Consider the following 25,459-nt stretch of genomic DNA (forward strand, 5'->3'; position numbering starts at 1 on the left):
ATGGTCATGAGAGATAAAATGACCCCCAACAGACGCAAAATGATCATAAAAGGCACAAAAAGGACCATAAAAGATGTAAAATTACTCCCAATGGACCCAGAACCATAGAAAACTACAACAACAAGACACAAAATCACCTCTAATAGACAAAAAAAACTATGCAAAATGACAGCAAGGAGAGACAAAATGACCCCTAAAGATGTTAAAAGGCACAAAAAGGACCATAAAAAGATGCAAAACTACTCTAAAGGGACCCAGAACTTTAGAAAAAGAACACAAGACACAAGATCACCTCTAATAGACACAAACTACATAAAATGACCCCTAACAGACAGAAAAATGTGCAAAAGGACCATTAAAGACACAAAATGCATACTCCAAATTGACACAAAACAACACAAAATGAAAGTATTTTTCATCATTTTCTGGCATTTTAGATGCAAAACAATCAATTATTAATGAAAATAATCATTATTTGCATCCCTAAGGTGTGTAAAAAAAAAAAATACTTTTTTTTCTTTTTTGGTCTTGTTCAAGCATAAATTTGCTCATTTCAGCTCATAAATTGGAGTTTTTTGTTTGTTTTGTAAATTAAACTGAATATATTTAGAAATCTGTTTTCATTTTGATGTGAAAGAGTGTTTTTTACATAAATTCTCTCCCAAAAAGCCAAAATAAATTGACCATAATTCAATGTGTAAACACGATAAACTGTAGTAAAGCTGTCGCAATTAGTCGCCATAATGGACAACATTATTTTTCATCAGCATGCCAGTTTTAATTTAGTTAATTAAAGCAAATGTTTATCCAAATTTCTTGCTTCCTTTTACGTTCATGACACATTTACTGCACCAATAATATCTAAATTTCACTAATTGTGGGACTTTTAGCACTAATTTGCTGCATTTGTGTTGAATTAGACGAGTCATTTATATATATATTTTAGTTATTTGATATTATTTTATTGAAATCTGTCTTTTTTTACATAAATTCTCGCTCAAAAAGCCAAATGAAATGACCTGTGACTCAATAAAGTGACTGTAACTCCGCTGCAGCTGTTAAATAATAAAGGAGTCGCCGTGTAAGCGGCAGGTTGAAGGTGACTTGGTGAACGTGGGAACTCGTTAGCCTGCAGTGACTCAGCGTTTTCCTCTGGTTGCGCTTATCATGAATCAGGTTTGATTATTCAGTCTGCCTACACGCGGGCCATGTGACATGTGACGCCTCACACAGGAAGTGGAGACGTAGTCACTTCCTGAATCGTGCGGTCGCCGAGGCTCCGCCCCCTCCTGCTGCTGCTGCTTATCAAGATCTACACCCCAGCAGGAGGAAGGAAGGACCTGAGAACACAGCAGCTCATATCTCTGTTTCTGGACATCAAGCTGTCAAACAATCTGCAGCTGTAATTCTGTGTCAGAAATCTAATTAAATCCACTCCTTCACCTCCACCTGTTTCTGATCATTTCAGGCCCTTTTGTGTTTTTAAAAAGTACCTGTAATCACCTCTTTGTCACACTTTTTTGCAGCATTTCAACGTTAAATGCACTAAAGTGTGATAAGTCATTAAGCAGGAAAAGAAAACAAAGCCCTAGATCAGTTTAGCGCTGCGACACAGCGACGGTATACTGACTTTATGACACACCGGAAAATGAAAATTCACACAAAACAACACAATATGACAGTAACGAGAGACAAAATGACCCCTAACAGATGTAAAATGGCAGTAAAATGTGCAAAAAGAAAATAAAAAGACACTAAAATAACTCGAAATGGACACAAAACAGCACAAATGACTGTAAGGAGAGACAAAATGTCCTAAACGGACGCAATATGGTAGTAAAATACACAAAATCACCCCAAATAGACAAAAAAAATGACGCAAAATGACCACAAGAAGAAACAAAATGACCCCTAATGGACGCAAAATGATAGTAAAAGACACAAAAAGGACCATAAAGAGACGCAAAATTACTCCAAACCCATGTAGAACCATTGAAAAAGACCAAAACAAGACACAACATCACCTCTAATGGATACAAAATACCACAAAATGATGGTAATGACACAAAATGATCCCTAACAGACACAAAACGATCGTAAAAGATGCAAAAAAAACCCCACAAAAAGACGCAAAAATAACTCCAAATGGACACATTAATAACGCAATAATAATAATAATTATTATAATTATAATAATAATAATAATAATAATAATAATAATAATAATAATAATAATAATAATAATAATAATAATAATAATAATAATACCAATAATAATAATAATAATAATAACCACTACCACCTACAAGCAGCAGACAAATGGTATGAGCATGAACCACAAACAGTTACTGAAAACAACAATGTCACAGTGCTTTGGGACATGCCGGTACACACAGACAGGGAGATAACGGCCAACAGACCTGATATTATTGTTAAGAACAAAGATCAGAAGACATGTCTGATGACTGACATGACAGTCCCATCTGAAAGGAATATTAGCATCAAAGAAGTTGAGAAATTGTCAAAGTACAAAGATCTAGAAATTGAAGTTACAAGGATGTGGGGAATGAAGGTGACAACAATACCAGTCATAACTGGAGCATTGGGCCTTATCAAGAAAGGACTGGAGAAGCGACTCCTGGAAATACCAGGAAAACCAACTACTGCAGAACTCCAGAAGATTGTTCTACTTGGAAGTGCCCATATAATTAGAAAAACGCTGTCCATTTCTTGAGCCCTGAAATCTCCCTAGGGTCATGGTTTGACTCCGGAATTTCAGTGAGAAACTACAAAGCTAAAAGAAGCAGATAACGATAATAATAATAATAATAATAATAATAATAATAATAACAGCAGTAGAAGCAGTAGTATTGACAATAACGATCCAGTATTGTTTATTTTTGGAGTATTTTTGGAACCAAATGCTGAATTTATTCTCATATTTTTGAACTTTTTAGTCGACTGGTTGGTTGATCTGCTCTTATTTGTTTTCTTATCATTTCAGCATAAAACAATGAGGTTAAACTGATTTTAAAATCTGCAAATAGGAGCTTTTTATGTTGATTTATGATTGATTTTGGCTCGTTTGAACACTGAGACCCTCTTCACATTTTGACAGCAGAACGTCACATTCCTGCGAGCATCTGCAGCTTTTTATCTACTTCTACGGAGAGTATGGCGACATTTCATGCATTTGTGAGCTTTTATTGAGCGTTCGCTGCATCCAGTCATGATTTATAGTCACATTTATGCTCCTAACTGTGCTTTAATGCTTCTAATGTGCACTTTGTGTCCCTTTTTAATGTTTTCTAATCTAATTTAGCATAATTTTATTGTCCTTACAATAGCTTAAAGCGTCTAAATCTGATTCTTGATGCGAGAAGAAGAAAAAAACTCCATTATTTAGCACAAATAGACTGATTTAATTGGGGTTGAATACACTTGTTGCAAAAGAATGCTTACATTTATATGATTATTACTGAGCTTTTTTGCAGAATTGCATCATTATGTGGCTAGAAAACCGCTGCAATGCTTTAATAAAACAGCATTTTTGCACGTTTTCAGTGCCTTTTTACATGATCAGGGTGTTTCTTTTGGATTTTGTCACTTCTCTAAAATGGTAAATCTGATATTTAATGTGATTTTCCATTAAAAACCCAGACAAAAATCAGACTAAAACCAAACATAAACCAATAATTATTCAATCAATATTAGTCCAGCACTCTGTCTGAAGTGTTTTCACCCAAAAGAGCAAAGAATCCTGCAACAGACAATCCAAATCCACAGTACTGATCTAAAACCAGTAAAATCCCAGTACAAAATCACATGAAAAACCAGTAGTCCAAAACCAAGTTCAAAAGTTTTCCAAAATCAATCCAAAACCATTTAAAAACCAATCCAAAACCAGTTAAAAACCAATCCAAAACCAGTTAAAAACCAATCCAAAACCAGTTAAAAACCAGTCCAAAACCAGTTAAAAACCAACCCAAAACCATTTAAAAACCAATCCAAAACCAGTTAAAAACCAATCCAAAACCAGTTAAAAACCAATCCAAAACCAGTTAAAAACCAATCCAAAACCAGTTAAAAACCAGTCCAAAACCAGTTAAAAACCAATCCAAAACCAGTTAAAAACCAATCCAAAACCAGTTAAAAACCAATCCAAAACAGATTTTTACATGAAAAATCTGATTTTTACGTTGGTATTAGAGGACACGGTGAAGATAAAGTTCTCTTTACTTACTATTTCTTTACTTTATGGTGTTTTAAATCTTATTTTTTAGCACTGAAACGCACCATAATGCTCTTTTTTGAACATATTTGCAGCATCTGTTAAGGTATTTTAATATTTCTTTATACAGTAATAACATCCTGGGAGATTTAAGGATGCTTTTAATATAATAATAAATAATTCTGTCCCTCTGGGCATTAAAATGCGACTTAAATCAGTCAATTAAATGGCTCATGCTATTTTCTCATTTCATCGCATGTTTTTCCTGCTAAACGTGGCTTTTAGTGACTTTACTGTATTTCTGTGTCCTGTAATGTGAATTTAATGTTTTTTTTAACAAGTAAAACAACATTTCTGTGACTTTTTATCAAATCCTGCTATTATTAATAATATAATCCAGTTTTAAGTGCACTTTATCACATTTTAGGACACTTCATGATATTTCTAAAGAGATTTTGTGTCTTGTGGTCCTAATTTATTTTTTAGGTAAATTAAAGTGAATTTATTCTGTATTTTAATCCTGTTTGGAAGTCACCATAAAGCTCCATCTCAATTTCACCAATTCTGTCCTCATGTTTTTGTACTTTATGACATTTAAATACATCCCTGAAGAGATTACATTAAATGATAGTGACACTATGTGGTGTTCTGTAGTGTTTTTATCACCTGTAGAAGTACTTTAATACCTCTATATACAGTATTACTGCATGTTTGTGATACTTTAGTGTTTCTGTAGCAGCTTTATGGAGTTTTAATCTGATCTGAGCTGAATTTAACGTCCTTTAACAAGCTTAAATTGACACGTTTATGAACTTTTTCATGTTTTCAACCCTTTTTTTGTGCACTGAAATGCAGTTAAAATAGAATTCAGTGCTTTTTTAGCATGTTGTGTTGCATTAATTTATTATTTATGAAGGTTTTCAATCATATTTGGTGAGTCAATAGCAGCTTTAGGTGTAGCTGCTGCTGTCAGTAAAAGTATAATCTAATTCTGACTGACCACAATGTCACATTTTTGCACTTTATGACTTTTTCAACTCACTTTTTTAGCGTTGAAACATGTTTTTTTTTTGCACATTTTAGTGTGTTGTGGAGAACCAATTCAGTATTAACGCAGGTTTTACAGCTTGTTTGAGTTTCACAGTGAATTTATGACTCTTTATGCTGTATTTAAATCACATTAGTTGATGGCTGTCATTGTTTTTGACCTTCCTCTGGTAATTTTTGCACATTTTTAGGGTTTCCTGCAGCACTAATTTATTATTTATGAAGGTTTTGGAGAATATTTAAGCCTCCACAATGTTCTTGAGCTACTTTGTGGGTTATTTTAATGACATTTCGTGACTCTATAGGAGCTTTAATGGCTGTTATTAATAATATGATATAATTTTGACTTACTGTAACATCACTTTTTTGCACTTTATGACATTTTAAACTCACTTTTCAAGGATTGAAACTTACTTTTTGCACATTTCCATGTGTCCTGCAGCACTATTTTACTGTTTATGAAGATTTTAGAGTTTTTTTGAGTCTGTACAGTGGTTTTAAGTGACCTTTTGCTGTATTTTAACCCCATTTGCTGCCTCTATAACAGCTTCCTGGGTGTCAGTTGAGCTCTACCAGTGAGTTAAAGTCTCCTCGTGTTGCCCCTGAGCATTAACTGCCCCTGTGTGGGGTATTTCCTACAGAAAACTGCCTCCACGGTGCTGCAGCCCAAACTGAAAGTGCCCTCCGGGGCTGTCGGAGAGTTGGCCCGGAGCGGAGCGTGTGTCTGCGTGTCTCACCTCTCCGGCCGTCCCCCCTACAGGCATCTTCTGCCAGGGATCCGCCAGCTGAGCCAGCGGCATCTTCTCCTCCTTCTGCCCGGACTTTTCCCTCTTCTTCTCTGGTTATTCCTCTGTGCTGCCCCGCTCGGCTCGTCCCTCCCTCCGTCTTTCTCTCCTTCCCCTTCTTCTTTTTTCTTCTTTCTGGCTCTTCGGAGCTTCGGGTTCTGTCTCGGCTAGAACCGAACCGACCGACCGACCGAGCGACGGACCGAGCGGAGCCGAGCGGCCACGGGCTAATTCCGGATCTGCCGCGGCGCTGAGACCGCCCCTTCCTCCGGAGAGACAAACATGAGGAGGAGGAGGAGGAGGAGGAGGAGGAGGAGGAGGAGGAGGACGCCCTTTTTCGGAAACTGATTGACTTATCTTCAGTCTTCCTCCCTCCACCTCTCTCTCTCTTCCGCTACTTCCCAATATGGCGGCCGGTGTCGGCTTACCTGTCCGTCAGAGCGCTACGTCACGCCCGCGTCACGCCAGGAGGAGGCTGCCTTTAGGTAACAACGATAGTCAAATAAACACAAGTATGACGTTTAATGCATGACTAATTGACACAAAACAACTATATAGAGACACAAAATGACCCGAAAAACGACACCAAACAATATTAAATGATCACAAAGAGACACAAAATGACCCAAAAAACGACACCAAACAATATTAAATGATCACAAAGAGATTCAAGCTGACTGCAAGTAACAAAACAACCTCAAAATGACACAAAGCGAGCATAAAGAGACATGCAATCCCACAATAAACCTCAAAAAACACAAAACTAGAATAAAAAGAAACAAAATGACCACAAAAGACACAAAAATACCACAAATAGCCAAAAAGCAATCTCGAAAAGACAGAAAATTGCCTTAAAAGACACAAAACAACCTCAAAAAGACACAAAACAACCCCAAAAAGACAGAAAATGTCCTCAGACTCATACAACTCAAAAAGACAGAAAATTGTCTTTAAAAGACACAAAACAATTGCAAAAAGACAGAATATGGCCTTAAAAAGAAACAACATTACCTCAGAATGACACAAAGCAGCCTCAAAAGTATTAGTAATCAGGATGAACTGGGGGAGTCTGGCAGAAGCTCCTGTCTGTGGAGTTTCCAATTTCCACCTCAAGAAGAATTTCTCCTTCATTGTTGAAGTTGGTTACATGGAATCTGAGTGGACCATGTTCAAAGCCTCCTTTGCAGAAGCAGCTGTTAGGAGCTGTGGTCTGAAGGTCACTGGTGCCTGTCAGGGTGGCCATCTGAAAACCCGCTTATGTGTAAGAGGAAGCTATGGAGGAGGACATTAGGTGGGTCTCGAGGAGGTTCTGGCAAACTGTTCGACACCTCAGGAAGGGGACGCAGGGCTTGGACCAGGTGTTAACACATCCTCTGCTGAGGAGGCAGAACCTGAAGACTCACAGGAATCTTTGCCCATTTCTGTAGTAGAGGTTACCAAGGTAGTCAAGAAACTCCTCAGTGACAAAGCACCAGGTGAACGCTCACCAGGTGAACGTTGGCCTGTGGAGTGTCAGATCAGGGCGGTGGTTCCAATTTCTAAAAAGGGGAATTGGAGGGTGTGCTCCAATTATCATGGCATCACACTGCTCAGCCTCCCTGGGAAAGTTTAATCCAGGGTGCTGGAAGAGAGGCTCCAATGGACTGTCAAACCTTGGATTCAGGAGGAGTAATGTGGATTCCATCCTGGTCGTGGAACGGTGGATCAGCTCTTTATACTTGCAGAGCTGCTGAGGGGATCATGGGAGTTGAACCAGCCAGTTCACATGTGTTTTGTGGATTTGGAGAAGGCCTATGACCGTGTTCCTCGAGGGTCTCTGTAGGGGGTACTGTGGAAGTATGGAGTACTGATTTGGTCTCTGTACAACCAAAGTGAGAACGGCACAAAGTTAAACATGTTTCCTTTGGGTGTTGGACTCCGTCAGGGCTGCCCCTTGTCCTCGATCTTGTTTGAAGTGTTCATGGATCTCAAGGTGCAGCCGGGGTGAGGAGGGTTTGGGGACCTCAGGATCACATCTCTGCATTTTATGGACAATGTAGTACTGTTGGCTTTACCAAGCTGTGACCTTCAGAACGCACTGAAGTGGTTTGTAGCCGAGTGTGAAGCAGCTGGGATGTGAGTCAGCACCTTCAAGTCCAAAGCCATGGTACTCGGCCAAAAACTAGTGGTTTGCTCCCTATGGGTTGGGGGGTGGGGGGTTGGAGGGGGGTTACAAGATTTCAACCAGATTCTTACAGACAAAAGTTAAAAAATGTTCAGTTCCTCTTGTAAAGTGTTGGAATTAAAACTCTTGAATTCAGGTTTACTTCAGAATAACAAGAAACTGTGGAAAGACCTGAACTTTAACCTATTCTTGGAAAATCTTCTGAAATAAATGACCTGGACACAAAAAAATATTACGAAAGTGAATTATAGTATCACAGATTTCTTTAGTCTTATTATGAGCATTCCATTGGTTTTGTCCAGGCCTTTTTTAATTAGTTGTATTATTAAACTTTAACATCATAACAACATAACATTAAACATCGAAGCATCTGCCCCATTAAACAGAGAATACTGGGTGGTGGTTGCTTGTCTCACAGAAAATTAAGATTTTAGCCACATTAGCTTAAAACTTTTAATGCATACCAGGCAAAAACATGCAGAAATGCAGTACAAGCTGTAATCTGATGCATCAATTCAGCATTAATTTGAAGAAATCCAATGTTTCTCATCAAGATTAAGACTTGTTTTACGTTGAGTCACTGTGTTGTTACAAAATCTGGAAATAATGCAGATTTACTGATTAGACTGGACTTTACTGCCATTTTTCCTTCTGTCTTGACTTGTTTCTAGATAGCAAAGTTTCTTGAAATGCTGCATTTTATTCAAATTATCTTGAAAACAAACCAAAATGACGCTGTGTAGATAAACTCAGAACATTTCCATGAGTTTGGAGGAATAAAATCACCTCATTTTCAGCCTTACAGTGACACCTACTGGCAGCGGTAGAAACGACAACTAGTAATTTTAACTCGACCCCATTTTTCTCCATTTGTCTGAAAATTTTTTGATTTTCTGTGATCTGATGTTTTGACAGTTGAACTTTTCAGCTGTTTAACTTCACGTTTGCACATATTCTCCTCATAATTGTTCATTTATAAATAAAAACAGACAACAGTTTCTTTAAAGCCTTTATTTTACAGTCTTCCACCATTCACACACATAAATAGTAAAGCTTCATCTCTGTACAAGCTCAGTAACAGTAAAATATAAGTAAAGAGGTGCATGAAGGACACTAGTTTCATCTTTTTAACAGACTCAGAATTACCCCCAAAGTGTCCATAAACCCTGAAAACAACTAAAACAAACACAGGAGGCTGGCTCCTTCAAAACTTTAGTCTCCTGCAACTTTCACCCACAAACTCAAATATCCTTTGTCTCAGAGAGTGAAACAAGTCAATCGTGAAAAGAAAGCTGGTTCCAGGTGAGTGGTTTTCTGATTGTGCCAACATAATCGCTCTGGATAAAAGTTCAGAGCATCATAAAATAATATCCGACTGTCATTTAACTCAAAGATTCAATCCATGCACATAAAGAAGAAGTTTAAAGTTCATCAGCAGCAACTCAGCAAAGGACTTTGGTTTATTTTTACAGTTTTCTACAGTGTAAAACAAAACCATGCCAAAAAAAAGTGCCCTTCTGAAGTTCAATTTATTATTCAGAGACTTTTTTCATACATAATTGTGAATATTTTTTATAGGCACTGCTTATACAAAGTCAAGTATATTTTAGGTTCCTTAAAGTCGCCACCGTTTGTCTTTAATGGCAGCTTTCTTATTATATTAATCCAAATGTGTGATTTAATAAATTCTGATATATTCAGCTTTGTTCTACACCAGGGGTGTCCAACATGCGGCCCGCGGGCCAAAACCGGTCCTCCAGAGGGTCCAATCCGACCCTCAAAATGTCAAAATTACAGAGAAGACATTAACTATAAATTGTAAATTTATAAATTTTACAATTTTAAAATAATTTCTAGACCATGACCAGTTGTTTTGTTCATAAAGTAAAATACTTGATTGCACTCGACATTTTGTGTCTCATTTTTGTCATATTTTGTCTTTTCATTGACTGACTTTTGTCATTTGTCTCACGTTTTTGTTTTTTCTTTGTCTTGCTTTTGTTTTTTTTGTCATATTTTTGTCATTTTGTGTTGTTTTATTTATTGTTTTGTGTATCATTTGTGTCGTTCTGTTTTGTTGTCTGTTTTTTTGTCGTTTTGTTCCTTTTTTTGTCATTTGTCTTGTTTGTGTCCATTTTTTGTCGCTTTGTAACTTATGTCAAATTTTTTCTCTTTTTTTGTGTTGTTTCGTGTCGTTTGTCTCATTTTTGCCATTTTGTGTTTCATTTTTGTAATATTTTGTATGGTTTTTGTTGTTTTTTTTGTCTGACTTGTCTCGTGTTTTTGTTTTGGGTTTCCTTTTTGTCTCACTTGTGTTTTGTCTATTTTTTTGCCATTTTTTGTCGCTTTGCAATTTTTGTCTAATTTTCTACTCTTTTTTTGTTTTGTGTCATTTGTCTAATTTCTTGTTATTTTGTTTCTTGCTTTTGTCATTTTTTTTCTTGTTTTTGTTGTTTTATGTCTTCTTAAATGTGAACATTTTCAGATCGTACGTTTTTGCACTAAAACAAAGGAAACGTGGAGTTGTGGTTATTTATAGGTTATTATGGGATGATTTCACTGGTCACTGGACATCAAACTGGCCTGAATGTGGAACCTGGACTAAAATGAGTTTGACATCCTCTGGTTTACACTGTAGAATTTTAAAAATCCTTTTTGCTGGTACTGAGCACACCTTTAAACTTCTTATCTTGACTCACAGCTCGACAAACCGAATCCTTTCTTGCTTTTTTAAAAACAAACACATCAACTCACTCGGTAAACAAAAACTGACATGAGAATATTCTGGATTTAGTTGGAAGTGATTCCTTGGAGGGAGGAGAGTCTCAAACAGCTTCTGCACATTTTCACATTTAAAAGCTAAAAAATAAAAGCACAGTTTAAAATGCTGGATAAACACAGAGGAATGTTTATCGTGGACACGTCATGTTGCCATAAAACAAAGTTTACACTTGAAATGTGGGTTTTGTGCGTCTATGGTGCAGCCGTGCAGCATGTAAAGGCTCATCTTCTCATGTTCGATGATTACACAACTCCATGAGCAGCAGAACAAACAAACGGACAAACAGGAAGTCTATAAAAACTAGAGCTAAATAAATAACACTGGCAGGTTCCAGGTAAAGTCCCGTTAAGGTGCTGAGATCTAAAGCCGACGGAGGAAGTTTGTGGTGCAGCGACGGAGCTTCGGTTAGTTCTGGGAGGACTCTACCTGTCAGGGTCGGAGTGTATCTGGAGGTTTGGGTTCAGGTCTAGCTGACAGACTTGAGTTTGGACCAGGGGTTCGTCCCGCGGACCTCCAGCGGCGGGTTGTTGTAGAAGATGTGGTTGCAGAGATCCTCCAGCGGCGGCTCTGGATCCGAAGTGGCGAACTGAGCCGCCTCCTCCACCTGCTTACGGATGTCCACGTCGATCTCCTGATTGGAGGGAAAAGATCACATTTAGTCAGAATTTACACACAGGTACTGCACATGGTGGTTTACAGAAGGAGTTTTTCTAAATAAATGTTTTAAGGACGCAGGTTTCTTGATTTGTATTATTTTCAGATCATCTTATTTCTTTTTGAGCCAATTTTCTGTTTTTGATGCCATTTTGTTTCTTTTCATGCTTATTTTGTGTCTTTTTGAGGTCATGTAGTAAGAATTATACCTTCTAAAACCATCAGGTTCCCTCTGCTTTATCATCTCCGACTTGCTTGAGACTTAAGTATGAAATACAGATATTTAAAATGGTATATATTTAGACCAGCCTAAAGTCTGCTTAAAACCAGTTCAAACTCACCCGTAAAACCAGTTTAAAACCAATGAAAAACAAGTCCAAAACCAGCCCGAAAGCAACCCAAACTCACCCTAAAACCAGTTTAAATCAATCTAAAACCATCCTAAGAGCAGTTCAAAACCAGTCCAAAAACAAGCACAAAGTGTAAAACCAGCACAAAAAAATTGTCAAAAACCATCCTAAAAATCTGTTGAAAACTAGCCTTACTTCAGTTGAAAACCATCCTAAAAAGCAGTCCAAAACCAGCCAAAAACCTGCCTAAAACCAGTACAAAAACCAGCTTATAACCCATTTAAAAGTCTTTTCCAAAACCAGCCTAAAGTCAGCTTACAACCAGTCCAAAACTGCTGTTTTTCCTCCTCAGTAAACTGAGGTTTCCTCACCTTGAACTCCTCCACAGACGCCATGTTGTTGCTCAGCATCCTCTCCTTCAGCATGGAGATGGGGTCGCTCTTGGTGCGGACCTCCTGGATCTCCTCACGAGTTCGATAGCTGCAGGGATTGAACACCACGGTCTGATTAAATGAATCTAATAAACTCACCGTGCAGTGAAACAATCGTCAGACTGAGAAACAGATGCTTTGGGCTGAAGATAACTCACCTGACGCCTGGGTCACTCATGCTGTGTCCATGGTAACGGTAGGTCTGCAGCTCCATTACAATGGGACCCTGAAACACACAGAAGGTAATCAATCATCCAAAGCTTCATTCTGTTCTGGCAGAAAAACTTTAAATCCTCAGTTTCATCCCTGAACTGACCTTTCCAGATCGACAGTGATCTGCAGCGAACTTGGTGGCCTCTCGGACACAGAGAACGTCCATCCCGTCCACCTGTAAAAGACCAGAGAGCAGAAGAAACAGGTCACAAGACAAACAGAGGACACCACAACCGTGGCTGTTAAACCTTATTAAACCAACTCTACCGCCTTTAGAAACATCAGAGGAATATTTTTCGTTCTTCTGCAGGTACAGCTGAATGTGTGCAGTATCATACATGAGCATCAGACAGCTGGATGAATGCTCACACCTGCAACTGCCAGGACGGACCATCAGTCATTCCTGTTATATTCTGGGTTCATTCAGGCGAGCCGCAGCGTACGGCCGGACGGCACACTGCAGCTGCTGCCCAAGACCTCCATGGTAACAGTTCTAGTCTATCTATCTCTATATTTATCCATCATCTATCAATCCATCCATTCATCATCTATCTATACCTACATCCATCAATCCATCCATCATGTATCCATCCATCCATCCATCCATCCATCCTTGTGTCTCACTCTGATTCCTGGTATAAAGTCTCCTCTCTTGTAGTAGTCAATGCTGGCTGAAGCTCTCTCCACAGATGTTCCCATCCCGTACTTGTTGTTCTCGCAGATGAAAATACACGGCAGCTTCCACAGGGCGGCCATGTTGAACGACTCAAACAGTTGCCCCTGATTGGACGAAAGAGGACAGGAGAACAGCTGAGCAGAGAGTCAATAATCAGTCAATCACTAGGAACTTCTGGGTTCTTGTGCTGCAAAAATGTTGCTTTTTAACTTTAGTTTAAACACTTCCACACCTTATTATCTAAATCATCTAAAACCTAAGCCAAATCCAAGCCAAGACCAGTCCAGAACCAACCACAAAACCAAGTCCTAAAGTAGCCCTAAATCAAGTCTTAGTCTGTTCTAAACTTTGTCCAAAACAATGGTTCAAGACCAGTCTAAAACAAAGTCCTAAACCACTACTAAACCAGTCCAAACCCAGTTCCGAACCAGAACAAAAAAGATGTAAGATATAAACCAGCCAAATACCGGTCTAATGTCAAGTTTTAAACCTTCTGGACAGGGTCTTGAGCTCATCAAAGTAAGATTCAAACAGAAGAACTGATGTAAATTCTCACAGACGCTGGAACTACCAAAGTTACAAGAACCTTAAAACAGACTTTTCAGTGTCTAAATACAGTTAGAAGTTAAAAAAATTTGAATAACATAAAGCCATTTCTGGTCTACATCGTACCTGATTGGCTGCTCCGTCTCCATACAGCGTCACACACAGCTGATTGTTGCCTTGGTACTGGCAGGCCAGAGCGATACCTGCTCCCAGAGGCACCTGGACAGGTAACAGGAGGGTAAACATGCAGGTAACATCAGAGTTAACATACAGGTAACAGGAGGGTAAACATGCAGGTAACATCAGAGTTAACATACAGGTAACAGGAGGGTAAACATACAGGTAACATCAGAGTTAACATACAGGTAACAGGAGGGTAAACATGCAGGTAACATCAGAGTTAACATACAGGTAACAGGAGGGTAAACATATAGGTAACAGGAGGGTAAACATGCAGGTAACATCAGAGTTAACATACAGGTAACAGGAGGGTAAACATACAGGTAACATCAGAGTTAACATACAGGTAACAGGAGGGTAAACATACAGGTAACAAGAGGGTAAACATGCAGGTAACAGGAGGGTAAACATACAGGTAACATCAGAGTTAACATGCAGGTAACAGGAGGGTAAACATACAGGTAACAGGAGGGTAAACATACAGGTAACATCAGAGTTAACATACAGGTAACAGGAGGGTAAACATACAGGTAACATCAGAGTTAACATACAGGTAACAGGAGGGTAAATATGCAGGTAACAGGAGGGTAAACATACAGGTAACAGGAGGGTAAACATACAGGTAACAGGAGGGTAAACATACAGGTAACAGGAGGGTAAACATACAGGTAACAGGAGGGTAAACATACAGGTAACAGGAGGGTAAACATACAGGTAACAGGAGGGTAAACATACAGGTAACAGGAGGGTAAACATGCAGGTAACAGGAGGGTAAACATACAGGTAACAGGAGGGTAAACATGCAGGTAACAGGAGGAAAAACATGCAGGTAACAGGAGGGTAAACATGCAGGTAACAGGAGGATAAACATGCAGGTAACATCAGAGTTAACATACAGGTAACAGGAGGGTAAACATACAGGTAACAGGAGAGTAAACATACAGGTAACAGGAGGATAAACATGCAGGTAACAGGAGGGTAAACATACAGGTAACAGGAGGATAAACATGCAGGTAACATCAGAGTTAACATACAGGTAACAGGAGGGTAAACATACAGGTAACAGGAGAGTAAACATACAGGTAACAGGAGGGTAAACATACAGGTAACAGGAGGGTAAACATACAGGTAACAGGAGGGTAAACATACAGGTAACAGGAGGGTAAACATGCAGGTAACATCAGAGTTAACATACAGGTAACAGGAGGGTAAACATGCAGGTAACATCAGAGTTAACATACAGGTAACATCAGAGTTAACATACAGGTAACAGGAGGGTAAACATACAGGTAACAGGAGGGTAAACATACAGGTAACACTGACACAAAGACTTCTACTGGCAGATTTAGGCTGTTTACCTGCGCTCCCACGATGCCATTTCCTCCATAGAAATGTGGAGCGTACATGTGCATCGAGCCTCCTTTCCCTTTGGCCACGCCCCCTTTACGACCTGAGAGGAAAGGTAAATAAATGAGATGCAACTTTAAACATGTTGAATTAAGATTAACCCGCAGAAACCCTGAATTTATAACGTCTTTCACCCGTGAGCTCGGCCAGGATCTCTTTGATGGAGACTCCGCGGGTGTAGGTGTATCCGTGGGCACGATAGGCCGTGATCAGGTGATCGGTGGGGTTGATGGAGGCTTCGATTCCTGCAGCACATGCTTCCTGTCCAAGAAAAACACAAGTTTTAGACTTTATTTTTATTTAAAAAAAACATCATCATCAAATCATTTTAAATTGTAAATCTGGATCATTTACTGTGTTTTTGTTATTATTATGCTGTAAAACACTTGAAGCGAAACATGAAAACAAGCATCTTTCTTTAAGTGAATTATAGAAACCGACATGTAGAAATTAAGCAATCGCAGGAGAGATCAATTATGGAAAAAATAACAAATAATTGGCTAAAATAATCAACTGATCAGAGTGCTTTGATTCTTATTCTTATTAAAAAAAAATGTGAAAATGTAAAAGCTCATCTCCCTTAGAGGTAATAATTAATGTAAACAAACAAATCTAAAATCTGTAGCCCTACACTGTAAATCACTCAGTTTATTTAAAACCTTTTTTTAATATGTTGTAAAACACTTGAAGTTAAGCATGAGCATCTGTCTTTATGTGAATTATATCAACCGACGTGTAGAAATTAAGCAATCACAGAAGTGATCGATTATGGAAAAAAAAAAAAAATTTAAGGATTTTTTCTACGGCTAAAATAATCAACTGATCAGAGTGTTTGGACTAGCAAATGAAAAAATACCTCGGGTAATGATCAGCAGATGATTTTAACATTTGTTGTTGCACTTTAGACAAATTTCAGGGGAAAAAAATTTTATCAAAAGTATCACTCCTTATGATTATGAATCTATAAATCATTACGTTTATTTAAAATTTTAAATCTGTATTTTCAGACATAAAAATTTTTAAAAAACTGAGGTATTTGATCTGGCAGCTGCTCCTCTAATATTTGAAACCGTTTGTTGTTGAATTTTAGGCAAATTTCAGAGACAAAAATCTATAAAAAGTCTCAATATATTTCTAATATATAAATCGATACTTGCAGCACACGCTTCCTGTCGAACAAACAAACCATTTTTATACTATTTTATGAAAAAAAAAAACATGAATGTAAAGTGAGCAGAAGCACACCTGTCCGTCGTACAGGTGACAGAAGCCCCTGATGATCTTCTGCTTGTACAGCTGGTCTGCTTTCAGCTCCATGCGTCTCACCGTCTGCATGGTCCGGTAATACTGAAGGCCCTGATCCCGGGTCAGCTCCGCCTTCAGGGGAGGACCCTCCTCCAGCCGGTGCAGGTCGCATTTCTGATGGAAAAAACGGCACTTTTATTAAACATTTTACTCATTTAACTTTAAAAAAAAACACCAAGTAGACGCACAGAGGGATTCTTTATTCTGTTTTTAACATGCACAAGAGCCAAAAATCAGAATTTAAAGCAGTTTTGACCACAAGAATCGTGTTGGATGGAGACGTGGGTCTGCGGCTACAACCAGAGAAGAAACAACAGCTGTCAGATTGAGAAACCACAGAAGAAGAGTCACACTATCTGAAGAAGATCTGATTTCCACTGTGGAAAGAATGCCACCACTGTGTTCAGCTGTTACATCTGCCAGAGGTGGTACTTAGAGGAGTCAAAAGTTTAGAATATTTGGGATTCTAAACTGATTTTCTTTTAACTTCATTTATTTGTTCTCTGCTTTCATTTCAGAGTACAAAGAGACATAAAAATGCAGAATTTGCAATTAAAAACTGGAAGAACTGGAATGTTCTAAAACTTTTAGCCAGTAGTGTATACAGTTGTTATCATTTCTTGCAGTCCAAGTTTGACGTTGGAGATATTTCTGATGAACCTACCTTGATGTCAAAAGTTGCCTGAGGGGTGAAGTCAGCAAAAGAGCGGGAAACCACAACTCTGGCACCCTGGAAAACGACAAAACAAACCGAACAGGATTCACTAAAACGCCGTTAACGATTCCTGCAACTTAAAGCATACTAGTTTCCACACCGACGGGCTGCCCTCCTCGTCACAGCGGGAGACGGTTAGTGGGGCTGGACGGGTTCAGCTGGATCAGGTTTGGTGCTTTTTACACCAGACTGGACTGAAACTACATCAGTGAGTGAAAATATGGAGGTCAGTAACAGGGAAGGAGAAAATATTCATAAATCTGCAGGTTTTAGAGTGAAATATTCAAGTAGGAAATGCAGATATGTGAGGAATATCTGCATTTACACCATTAATAGTAAACTAATAATAAAGTAAAGGTTATATTTGGAAGCAAAACTCTCATAAATACACAAGTTTCACTTTTTAAATGTAAATATTTGCATTTTTCTCACTCTCAAATGCCACTAAAATAAATATTTTGGGGTTGTAGGTTAAAAATTTGGGAAAAAAGGTGTTTTAAATATTTAATTGTTGCATCTGAGAAAAGCTGATGGGTATTTTGTCCATTGTTATTTGACATTTTAAAGAATAAACTATAACAAAAATACTGAAAAGATTATTTCACTAATGCAGATAGTGCTCAGATGCATTTAAGCTGACAGAAGTTTAAACATTTCTTAGTATTTCAAGACTGTTAAATTCACAATTTGACAAATAAAACCCAATTAAAGGTCGATGCAGTTGAAAACTTTAAAGAAAGTGTTTGGTTTTTTTTAGGTAAAGTGTCAATTTTTAATCTGAAACAGACAGTTATTGCATTCCTCATATTATAAAAATTCTCTAAGTCAATTAAAGTACAATTAGGATTATCATGGCAAATTTCTGTTTTTTGTGTGTGTGTCTGAGGACTTTTGTCAGGACTAACAGTCAAACATAAGCAGAAAAATGCCAAAAATTATCACATAACGTCATTTAAAAGGCAAAAAAGTCAAATATTCTGCTTCTAGTTTCTCAAATATGAGGTTTAGTTGTTTTATATTTTTGCAAACTTAATATATTTATGTGTTGGGGACAGAATTAATAAGCAGCTTGTGCAATTTTCTGATTTTCATGGCACAATAGATTAATAGATCACTTGGAAACAAAAAATTCATAAATCAGGATGATAACTGTTAGTAGCTGCCCTGCGTTTACAGTTAACCTGTAAAAATGTACCAATTCAAAGAGCAAACTCTACCAATAGCCACTTTAAGATAGAATTTTCCATTATTTTGGAGGTTTTTCCTGCCATGTTGCCGTGCAGTTAAGTTCCCTGGCCTTGCTTTGTAGCCTAAATCTGCCTTATTTAACACCTTCAGTTAGTGATTTCATGCATTTCTCATAAAAACAAGTGAAATAATCCCAAGCAGTGACTAATATAACAGCCAATAGCCACTTCAGGGTAATTTTTCCCTTATTTTGGAAGGTTATAGTGCCATAATGCCCTGTAGAAGCTCATGTTAGGTTCCCTAGCCTTGCTTTTTTGCCTGAAACTTGCCTTTTTGACATGTTCAGTTAGTGATTTCATGCATTTCCCATAAAAACTAACAAAATATTCAAGATCAAGAGTTAATATAGGAGCCAATAGCCAAGAACTGATAGCCAAGATATAATTTTCTCTTATTTCGAGGTTTTCTCCTGCCGTGTTTCCCTGCAGCAGCTGTGGTTAGATCCCAGCCCTGTTAGTGAGCAGACATGGACATGGAGGAGCTACTGGTCCTTACTGGGCCGACTGGTTGGTCAGTGGTTTGGCCGCTAACTAACTGAGCAGCTCTAGTACTGACTGGCGGTGGTTTAGGCGGTTGCCGCTGGGTCTGAGCCGAGGCGGGCGGCGACGGCGACGTTAGAGTGACGTACTCTGACAGGCCAATCAGCAGCTGGGGGACACAGGAGCCAACCAATCAGAGCAGAGCACAGCCAGAGTCAGCTGCTGAGAGGCTACAGGTGAAGCAGCAGCAGCTAGGTGGAGTCTAAAACGATGAGAGACACACAGCAGGAGGACGGAGGACGAACACCAGACTCACATTTCACCACCAGCACAACTTTCAGTCTCAGATTATATGCAGCTCTGGTTTCTGTCACTGAAAATGAACAGGTTTTCTGGTGGTTTGGTGATTTAAAGCTGCAACAGAACTGAAAACTAACCTGGAACTGTTTGACGAAATCACAAAAAATGTAAAATGTGTATTCCACCCACTCAGATGTGAGGAATTAAAGTATTTTATGACTGTACGTGATGGTAAACTGAATATGTTTAGGTTAAATGAGATATTTAAACACATTTATGGACTGAATTAATCAAAAATAATATTCACTTGGAGGCCTAAAAGCAGACTTTCTTTTAAACAGACAACACCACAAGAGTCCCTTTATATTTTTGTCCTCTTCTATAGTCACTTTATATATATATATATATATATATATATATATATATATATATATATATATTTTTTTTTTTTTTATTATTATTATTTTTTTAAATCTTTTATATTCAGGCTGTAAATACCATTTTAAACCTGTATATCTTGTCTCTTTTGTGCTACTACTTGTTTTGTGGCGACTGAGCATGGAACAAATAAACTGGATTTGATTTGATTTTAAAATGTTAAATCTGCATCTTTTACTGGTTTTAGGTCCTGCTAACCTAGCGTTAGCATCAATACTGATATTTATTTCAGTTTTTTATTGTTTTCTGCTAATTTCTATTAATAAAATAATACTAAATAACTGAGGTGATGAGCCGCTACTTCATCTTAATTATTTCATCTCAAACTGTTTGTTGTACAGATTCAAAGACTGGCTGCTATGTATTTAGCAATGTTTACGCATAAATTAGATTTTAAATGCAGTTTTAGTACTAACTGCACAAATTTACAGTGTATTAGCATGAATAACTACCATTGTACAGTAAATATTCAGCACATTATAGTGGTTTTATCTTCTGTATTTCATTCATTTTAGTCTAATTTGTTGGTTTAGCAGACTTTAATGTAAACTATTTCGCCCCTACATCACTGTTTTTTTGTGATTTATGAGACTATTAATCTATCAAACAGTGACAGCTGCTCATTTTAGCGCTGGAACTGAAGCTGCATGCTGTGCCGATGTGAAATATCGCTGGGATTCAACATGATAGAGGTGATTCTACTGACAAATCATGTTAAAAAATAAATAAAAACACAAGAATCAAGTGTGGAATGAGCATGTTGGGTGAAGTCTAAATGCTAAAAACTGGCTAAAGACACATGTAGACAACAGATTTGTAAGTGTGATCTGTGGTTGGACCTGCAGACTTCTTACCTCCGACACTGTCTGGGCTCCCTAAGGTTGAGGCGACGGGGAGAAGGAGGGAGGAGAGGAGGGAGAGAAGCCAGAAATAAATAGGGATTGTTGTGCGTTTGTGTGAATAAACAGGGAGAGGAAAGCAGGAAGGGAAGAGTGAAAGCTGGAAGTGAAGCAGCACGGTTCCTACAGTCAGTTACTGAAAAACGGTTTGTTTTCAGGAAAAGATTTAAGTTTTGACAACTCAAAAAAAGAGTCAGGATTTATTATGAGAACCTGTAGGAAGCTGCTGCTGCCGCTGATGCAACACGACAGACCCGACATGCAGCCGACAGACCAACACCGACATGTTCTTACTGGAACCAGAACCTGCTGTTTATTGAATCCACAGGAGGATAAACGGTTCTGATAAGAGTCATCTGAGATCTCCCAGCTGAGGTCAAGGAGTTTCTTGAAAAAATAAAAATCAGGTAAAAACTTCCACCTAAACTGCAGAATCTTGCAAAATCCCAAAGCTCTACTCCAATTATTTTTTCAGTTATGAATTTTTAGAGAACATGCTGTCAGTGTTAAATTCTACAACATAAAAGACTATTTTAAAGCATCAGCTGATGATTATTTTTCACAGGATTTGGCTGATTTATTTATTTATTTTACTGAATATCCCAGAAACATCGAGAAAAAGTTGTAATCATGTCAATAGCTTATGCTGTTGACATGATTACAACTTTTTTTAAACAAAATAAAATTGTAAAAATCTGTCATTTATAATGAAAATGGGGGAAAAAAGCAGTTAATTTTTGATGTAGCACCATAAAAATAAATTTCAAAATGGTTGGAATTGAGTGAATATTAGTGGAGATATGAATTTAGATATGATAATTTTCTTGAGGTAAAAAAAAAAATAAATAAAAAATAAAAAAACTAATAAAAAAATCTGCCAAATCCTGTGAAAAACTAATCAACTGGTGAGGTTTCAAAAGAAAGACTGAAAAATGTTTATTCAAAAAAAAAAAAGTCAAAAAGTATTTGAAGCAGAGCTGTGGGGTTTTGAAAGAGTCCATAGTTTAGGTGGAAGTTTCTGAATGATTTATGTCGAGAAAATCCACGAACTCAGCTGGGAATGACTCATATTGAAACAGATTGTTTACATGGAAGCTGCTCATTCAGAACCTCATGAACATAGTTTCTGATCACATGAGCTGTCATCAACAGAAACCCACAACAGTGCACTTAAATTTCATTGTGTGCTTTTACAATAACAATGAAGAATCTGTCTATTTATCTATTTCCATTATCTGGCTTCACAAATTTCACAACTGCAGTCAGGATTAGCCGCTCTATGAAGCCGATTATTTACTAATTCAGATGTTTTTTTCAGCCACAGTGTCTCACAGAAGCTCTGATTAGGTCCCAAGACCTGATTTTTGCTTTAAACTTTCTTTCTTAAACATACCCTACAGAAGCTCTGGTTTGTTTCCCTAGTCTTCTTTTTTTCTGTAAATTCATCTTCAGTTAGTGATTTCATAGTAATACGATGTCAGTAAGTGGAAAACCAAGAGCAACCTATAATATTTGTTAAATACATAACTAGATTCTGAAGCTCTGGTTGACTTAACAAGTTAATAACAGCTTTGTACGAACGTTCAGCCTGACTGAAGCTGTTCGTCTTACTGAAACCAGGCAAGGAAACGACGTCCCAAGTATGCTGAGCTCCTAAAAGCAGAATAAATAGTTCACATTTTCAAAAAATAAAACAGGTAACCATGAAACAGACTGCTTTTCATAGGTTTAAGCCCCGTTAAGCTTATTGCACTGTTGTTTTAAGTGGCACAAAGACGACTTCTGCTTCACTGAGATCACTGATATTTAACAAAAAAAGGGTCAAATTAACAATAAAAAGGGCTGCAGAGGGGATTAAACTTAGATTTCTTCTCATCTCTTTGATTTAAGGAAAAAATACAAATATAAGACACTGATGAGTTTTCATGGTCTCGAGCTTTTTACTTTAGTTGTAATGACCCTTTAGTCTGTTTTAATCCTCCTGAAAATGAAAAGTGTAAATAGGAGCTGCTTGCACTGTACTCAGGAGTTTGTAAATTTGAAATACTTCACTGCATGTGACTGTTTTAGCAGCAGGAAGGGAATAACTTAGATGAAACACTGTTAACATCTTTAAGCTCTTATTTTAGCAGCAGAGTAAGCTGGCTTTAGCCTCGTTTATAGAAGTAAAACAGTCACTTTGCTGATCCTGAGGGTGGATTTTAAAGCAGATGCTGGTCAGTAATGATCACATCAGTGTGTCTGTGGCAGTAGAAGCTGTTTGAGGAAGGCAAACCACCACAAACCGAGACACACGAACACACAAATTTAAGACCAGAGAAGTGAAAAGAGACGTGATGCTACCCGGTTAGCAGCCGGGTGTGTTTATCCAAGCACAAAATGCATTTAGTCGGTGAATAATAGGCAGTCAAATCACCGCTATCCGTCACCACAACATGCAAACTGCTAAGCAAAAGTCAAACTAGCCGGCTGATGCTAATGTTAGCCGCAGCTCACAAGGTCAGAACCGAACCAAACAAACCGAAGCTAGTTAGCGGTTAGCATGGAGCTCAGACACGGGCTCCGGCTCGACGCCAGTCGCCTCAGACTCACCGCATTCCGGCCAGTCATCCTGCAAAGAGCGTTAGAAATTATGGCCAACATGGTTTTCATGCTACAGAGCGACGACCTGAGTCTGGAGAGGATTAATTAACGGGTGTTAGCAGAACTGCCGGCTTCTAATTCCGTGTTAGGGTCCGTCTGAGAATCGGCGCCGGGGAGGAAATGGTCCTTCCGACCGTTGGTTCCGTGCTGGATTTATAGCCGTCTGGAGATGCAGGCGTTTTTATCTCACACATTTTATTATAAGTTGTTCCAGCCAAAGTTAGCTGGATCCTCTCTTTACAGACCTGGCTGCAGTCTACATGCACAGCTTTCAACGTGGTTCTGATTCGGGCTGGACCCGAATATCGGAATATTCGGTCCCGACGGTGGTATCTGGATATTAATTTTGAGATCCGAATAGTCGTAAGCTCACTCTGATGACACAGTTTTTTTATTTGACATGTGCTGTAGGATTTCTTAATTTACAGACGTGGACAAAATTGTTGGTACCCCTCAGTTAATGAAAGAAAAACCCACAATGGTCACAGAAATTATTTGAATCTGACAAAAGTAATAATAAATAAAAATTCTATGAAAATTAACTAATGAAAATCAGACATTGCTTTTGAACCGTGGTTAAACAGAATTATTTTAAAAGATAAACTCATGAAACAGGCCTGGACAAAAATGGTGGTACCCTTAACTTAATATTTTGTTGCACAACCTTTTGAGGCAATCACTGCAATCAAACCATTTGTGTAACTGTCAGTGAGACTTCTGCACCTCTCAGCAGGTATTCTGGTCCACTCCTCATCAGCAGACTGCTCCAGTTGTCTCAGGTTTGAAGGTTCCTTCTCCAGACGCCATGTTTCAGCTCCTTCCACAGATGTTCAATAGGATTTAGATCAGGGCTCATAGAGGCCACTTCAGAATAGTCCAATGTTTTCCTCTTAGCCATTCTTGGCTGTTTTTAGCTGTGTGTTTTGGCTCATTATCCTGTTGCAAGACCCATGACCTGCGACTGAGACCAAGCTTTCTGACACTGGGCAGCACATTTCTCTCTAGAATACCTTGATAGTCATGAGATTTCATTGTACCTGCACAGATTCCAGACACCCTGTACCAGATGCAGCAAAGCAGCCCCAGAACATAACAGAACCTCCTCCATGTTCCACAGTAGGGACAGTGTTCTTTTCTTCATATGCTTCATTTCTGCATCTGTGAACATCGAGCTGATGTGCCAAAAAGTTCCAGTTTTGTCTCGTCTGTCCATAGGACATTCTCCCAGAAGCTTTGTGGCTTGTCAACATGCAGTTTGGCAAATTCCAGTCTGGCTTTTTTAGGATTTGTTTTCAACAATGGTGTCCTCCTTGGTCGTCTCCCATGAAGTCCACTTTGGCTCAAACAACGACGGAGGTCACTGGAGTTCACCTTTAATGTCTTTAGAGGTTGTTCTGGGCTCTTTTTTTTATCATTCCTATTATCCGTCTCTTCCATTTGTCATCAATGTTCCTCCTGTGGCCACGGGGTGGCCAATCAGATCACAGGGGGGGCCACTGATGTCAGAGTCTCCAAAACGCCAGAAAAAGTTGCTAGATTTGTCGTTAGTGGCTTTTGACCAAAAAAAGTCACCAGGAGGCTTTGGAAAGTTGCCAGATTTAGCCAGAAAGTCGCCAAGTTGACAACACTGGTCAGCACCCCTAAACCTCTGATACTAGAATCGCCTCTGGGCTGGTGGATCCTACAGTGCATATGTACCCCTAATTGTCATGATAAGGGGGAAACTGTTTGGTTTTTTAACTTGAAACCTATTTTATTGGATTCCTTGACTCCAAAAAAGTACACGTTGACACCAAATTTGTCGTTAGACCTATAACAGAAGCAAAGATATGGGCCTCTCAAGTATGGCCAAAATGTGATCTCACTTGTGTTTTAGGATAAATTTATTTCTGTGACACTAAGGTACTTCCACACCAAAGGGGACCTTTGCATCATGACTTGAAGTCAAAGACCTATTTTTTGGCCT

At 38.4% G+C, this 25,459-nt stretch overlaps 2 protein-coding genes across 5 annotated transcripts in view; both read right to left on the reverse strand.

Moving 5' to 3' along the window:
• Positions 1-6,406, reverse strand: part of rps6ka3b (ribosomal protein S6 kinase, polypeptide 3b) — a 73,955-nt gene extending 67,549 nt beyond the window's left edge. The window contains exon 1 of the mRNA XM_055007105.1: positions 6,016-6,406. Coding sequence (XP_054863080.1) covers positions 6,016-6,078 — 63 coding nt within the window. The 5' untranslated portion in view covers positions 6,079-6,406. The remainder of the gene's footprint in view (positions 1-6,015) is intronic.
• Positions 6,407-9,223: 2,817 nt separating this feature from the next.
• pdha1b (pyruvate dehydrogenase E1 subunit alpha 1b) lies at positions 9,224-23,601 on the reverse strand. 4 transcript variants are annotated; one of them, XM_023264217.3, is made up of 13 exons: positions 23,443-23,601; positions 20,806-20,826; positions 19,230-19,382; positions 17,436-17,501; positions 16,712-16,885; positions 15,601-15,727; positions 15,418-15,509; positions 14,006-14,098; positions 13,282-13,437; positions 12,761-12,832; positions 12,603-12,670; positions 12,385-12,493; positions 9,224-11,640 (listed from the first exon to the last, which is right to left on the reverse strand). In XM_023264217.3, the coding sequence occupies exons 1-13, from the start codon at positions 23,500-23,502 to the stop codon at positions 11,476-11,478; spliced, it is 1,356 nt and encodes a 451-aa protein (XP_023119985.1). In that variant the 5' UTR covers positions 23,503-23,601; the 3' UTR covers positions 9,224-11,475. The 4 variants fall into 4 exon arrangements, with proteins under 4 accessions (XP_023119985.1, XP_023119992.1, XP_023120000.1 ...); XM_023264224.3 differs by lacking the exon at positions 20,806-20,826 and having other exon boundaries at positions 23,443-23,600; XM_023264232.3 differs by lacking the exon at positions 19,230-19,382 and having other exon boundaries at positions 23,443-23,600.
• Between the last annotated feature and the right edge of the window lie 1,858 nt (positions 23,602-25,459).

The sequence above is a fragment of the Amphiprion ocellaris genome, chromosome 22 (assembly GCF_022539595.1).
Source record: "Amphiprion ocellaris isolate individual 3 ecotype Okinawa chromosome 22, ASM2253959v1, whole genome shotgun sequence".
Taxonomy (NCBI): domain Eukaryota; kingdom Metazoa; phylum Chordata; class Actinopteri; family Pomacentridae; genus Amphiprion; species Amphiprion ocellaris.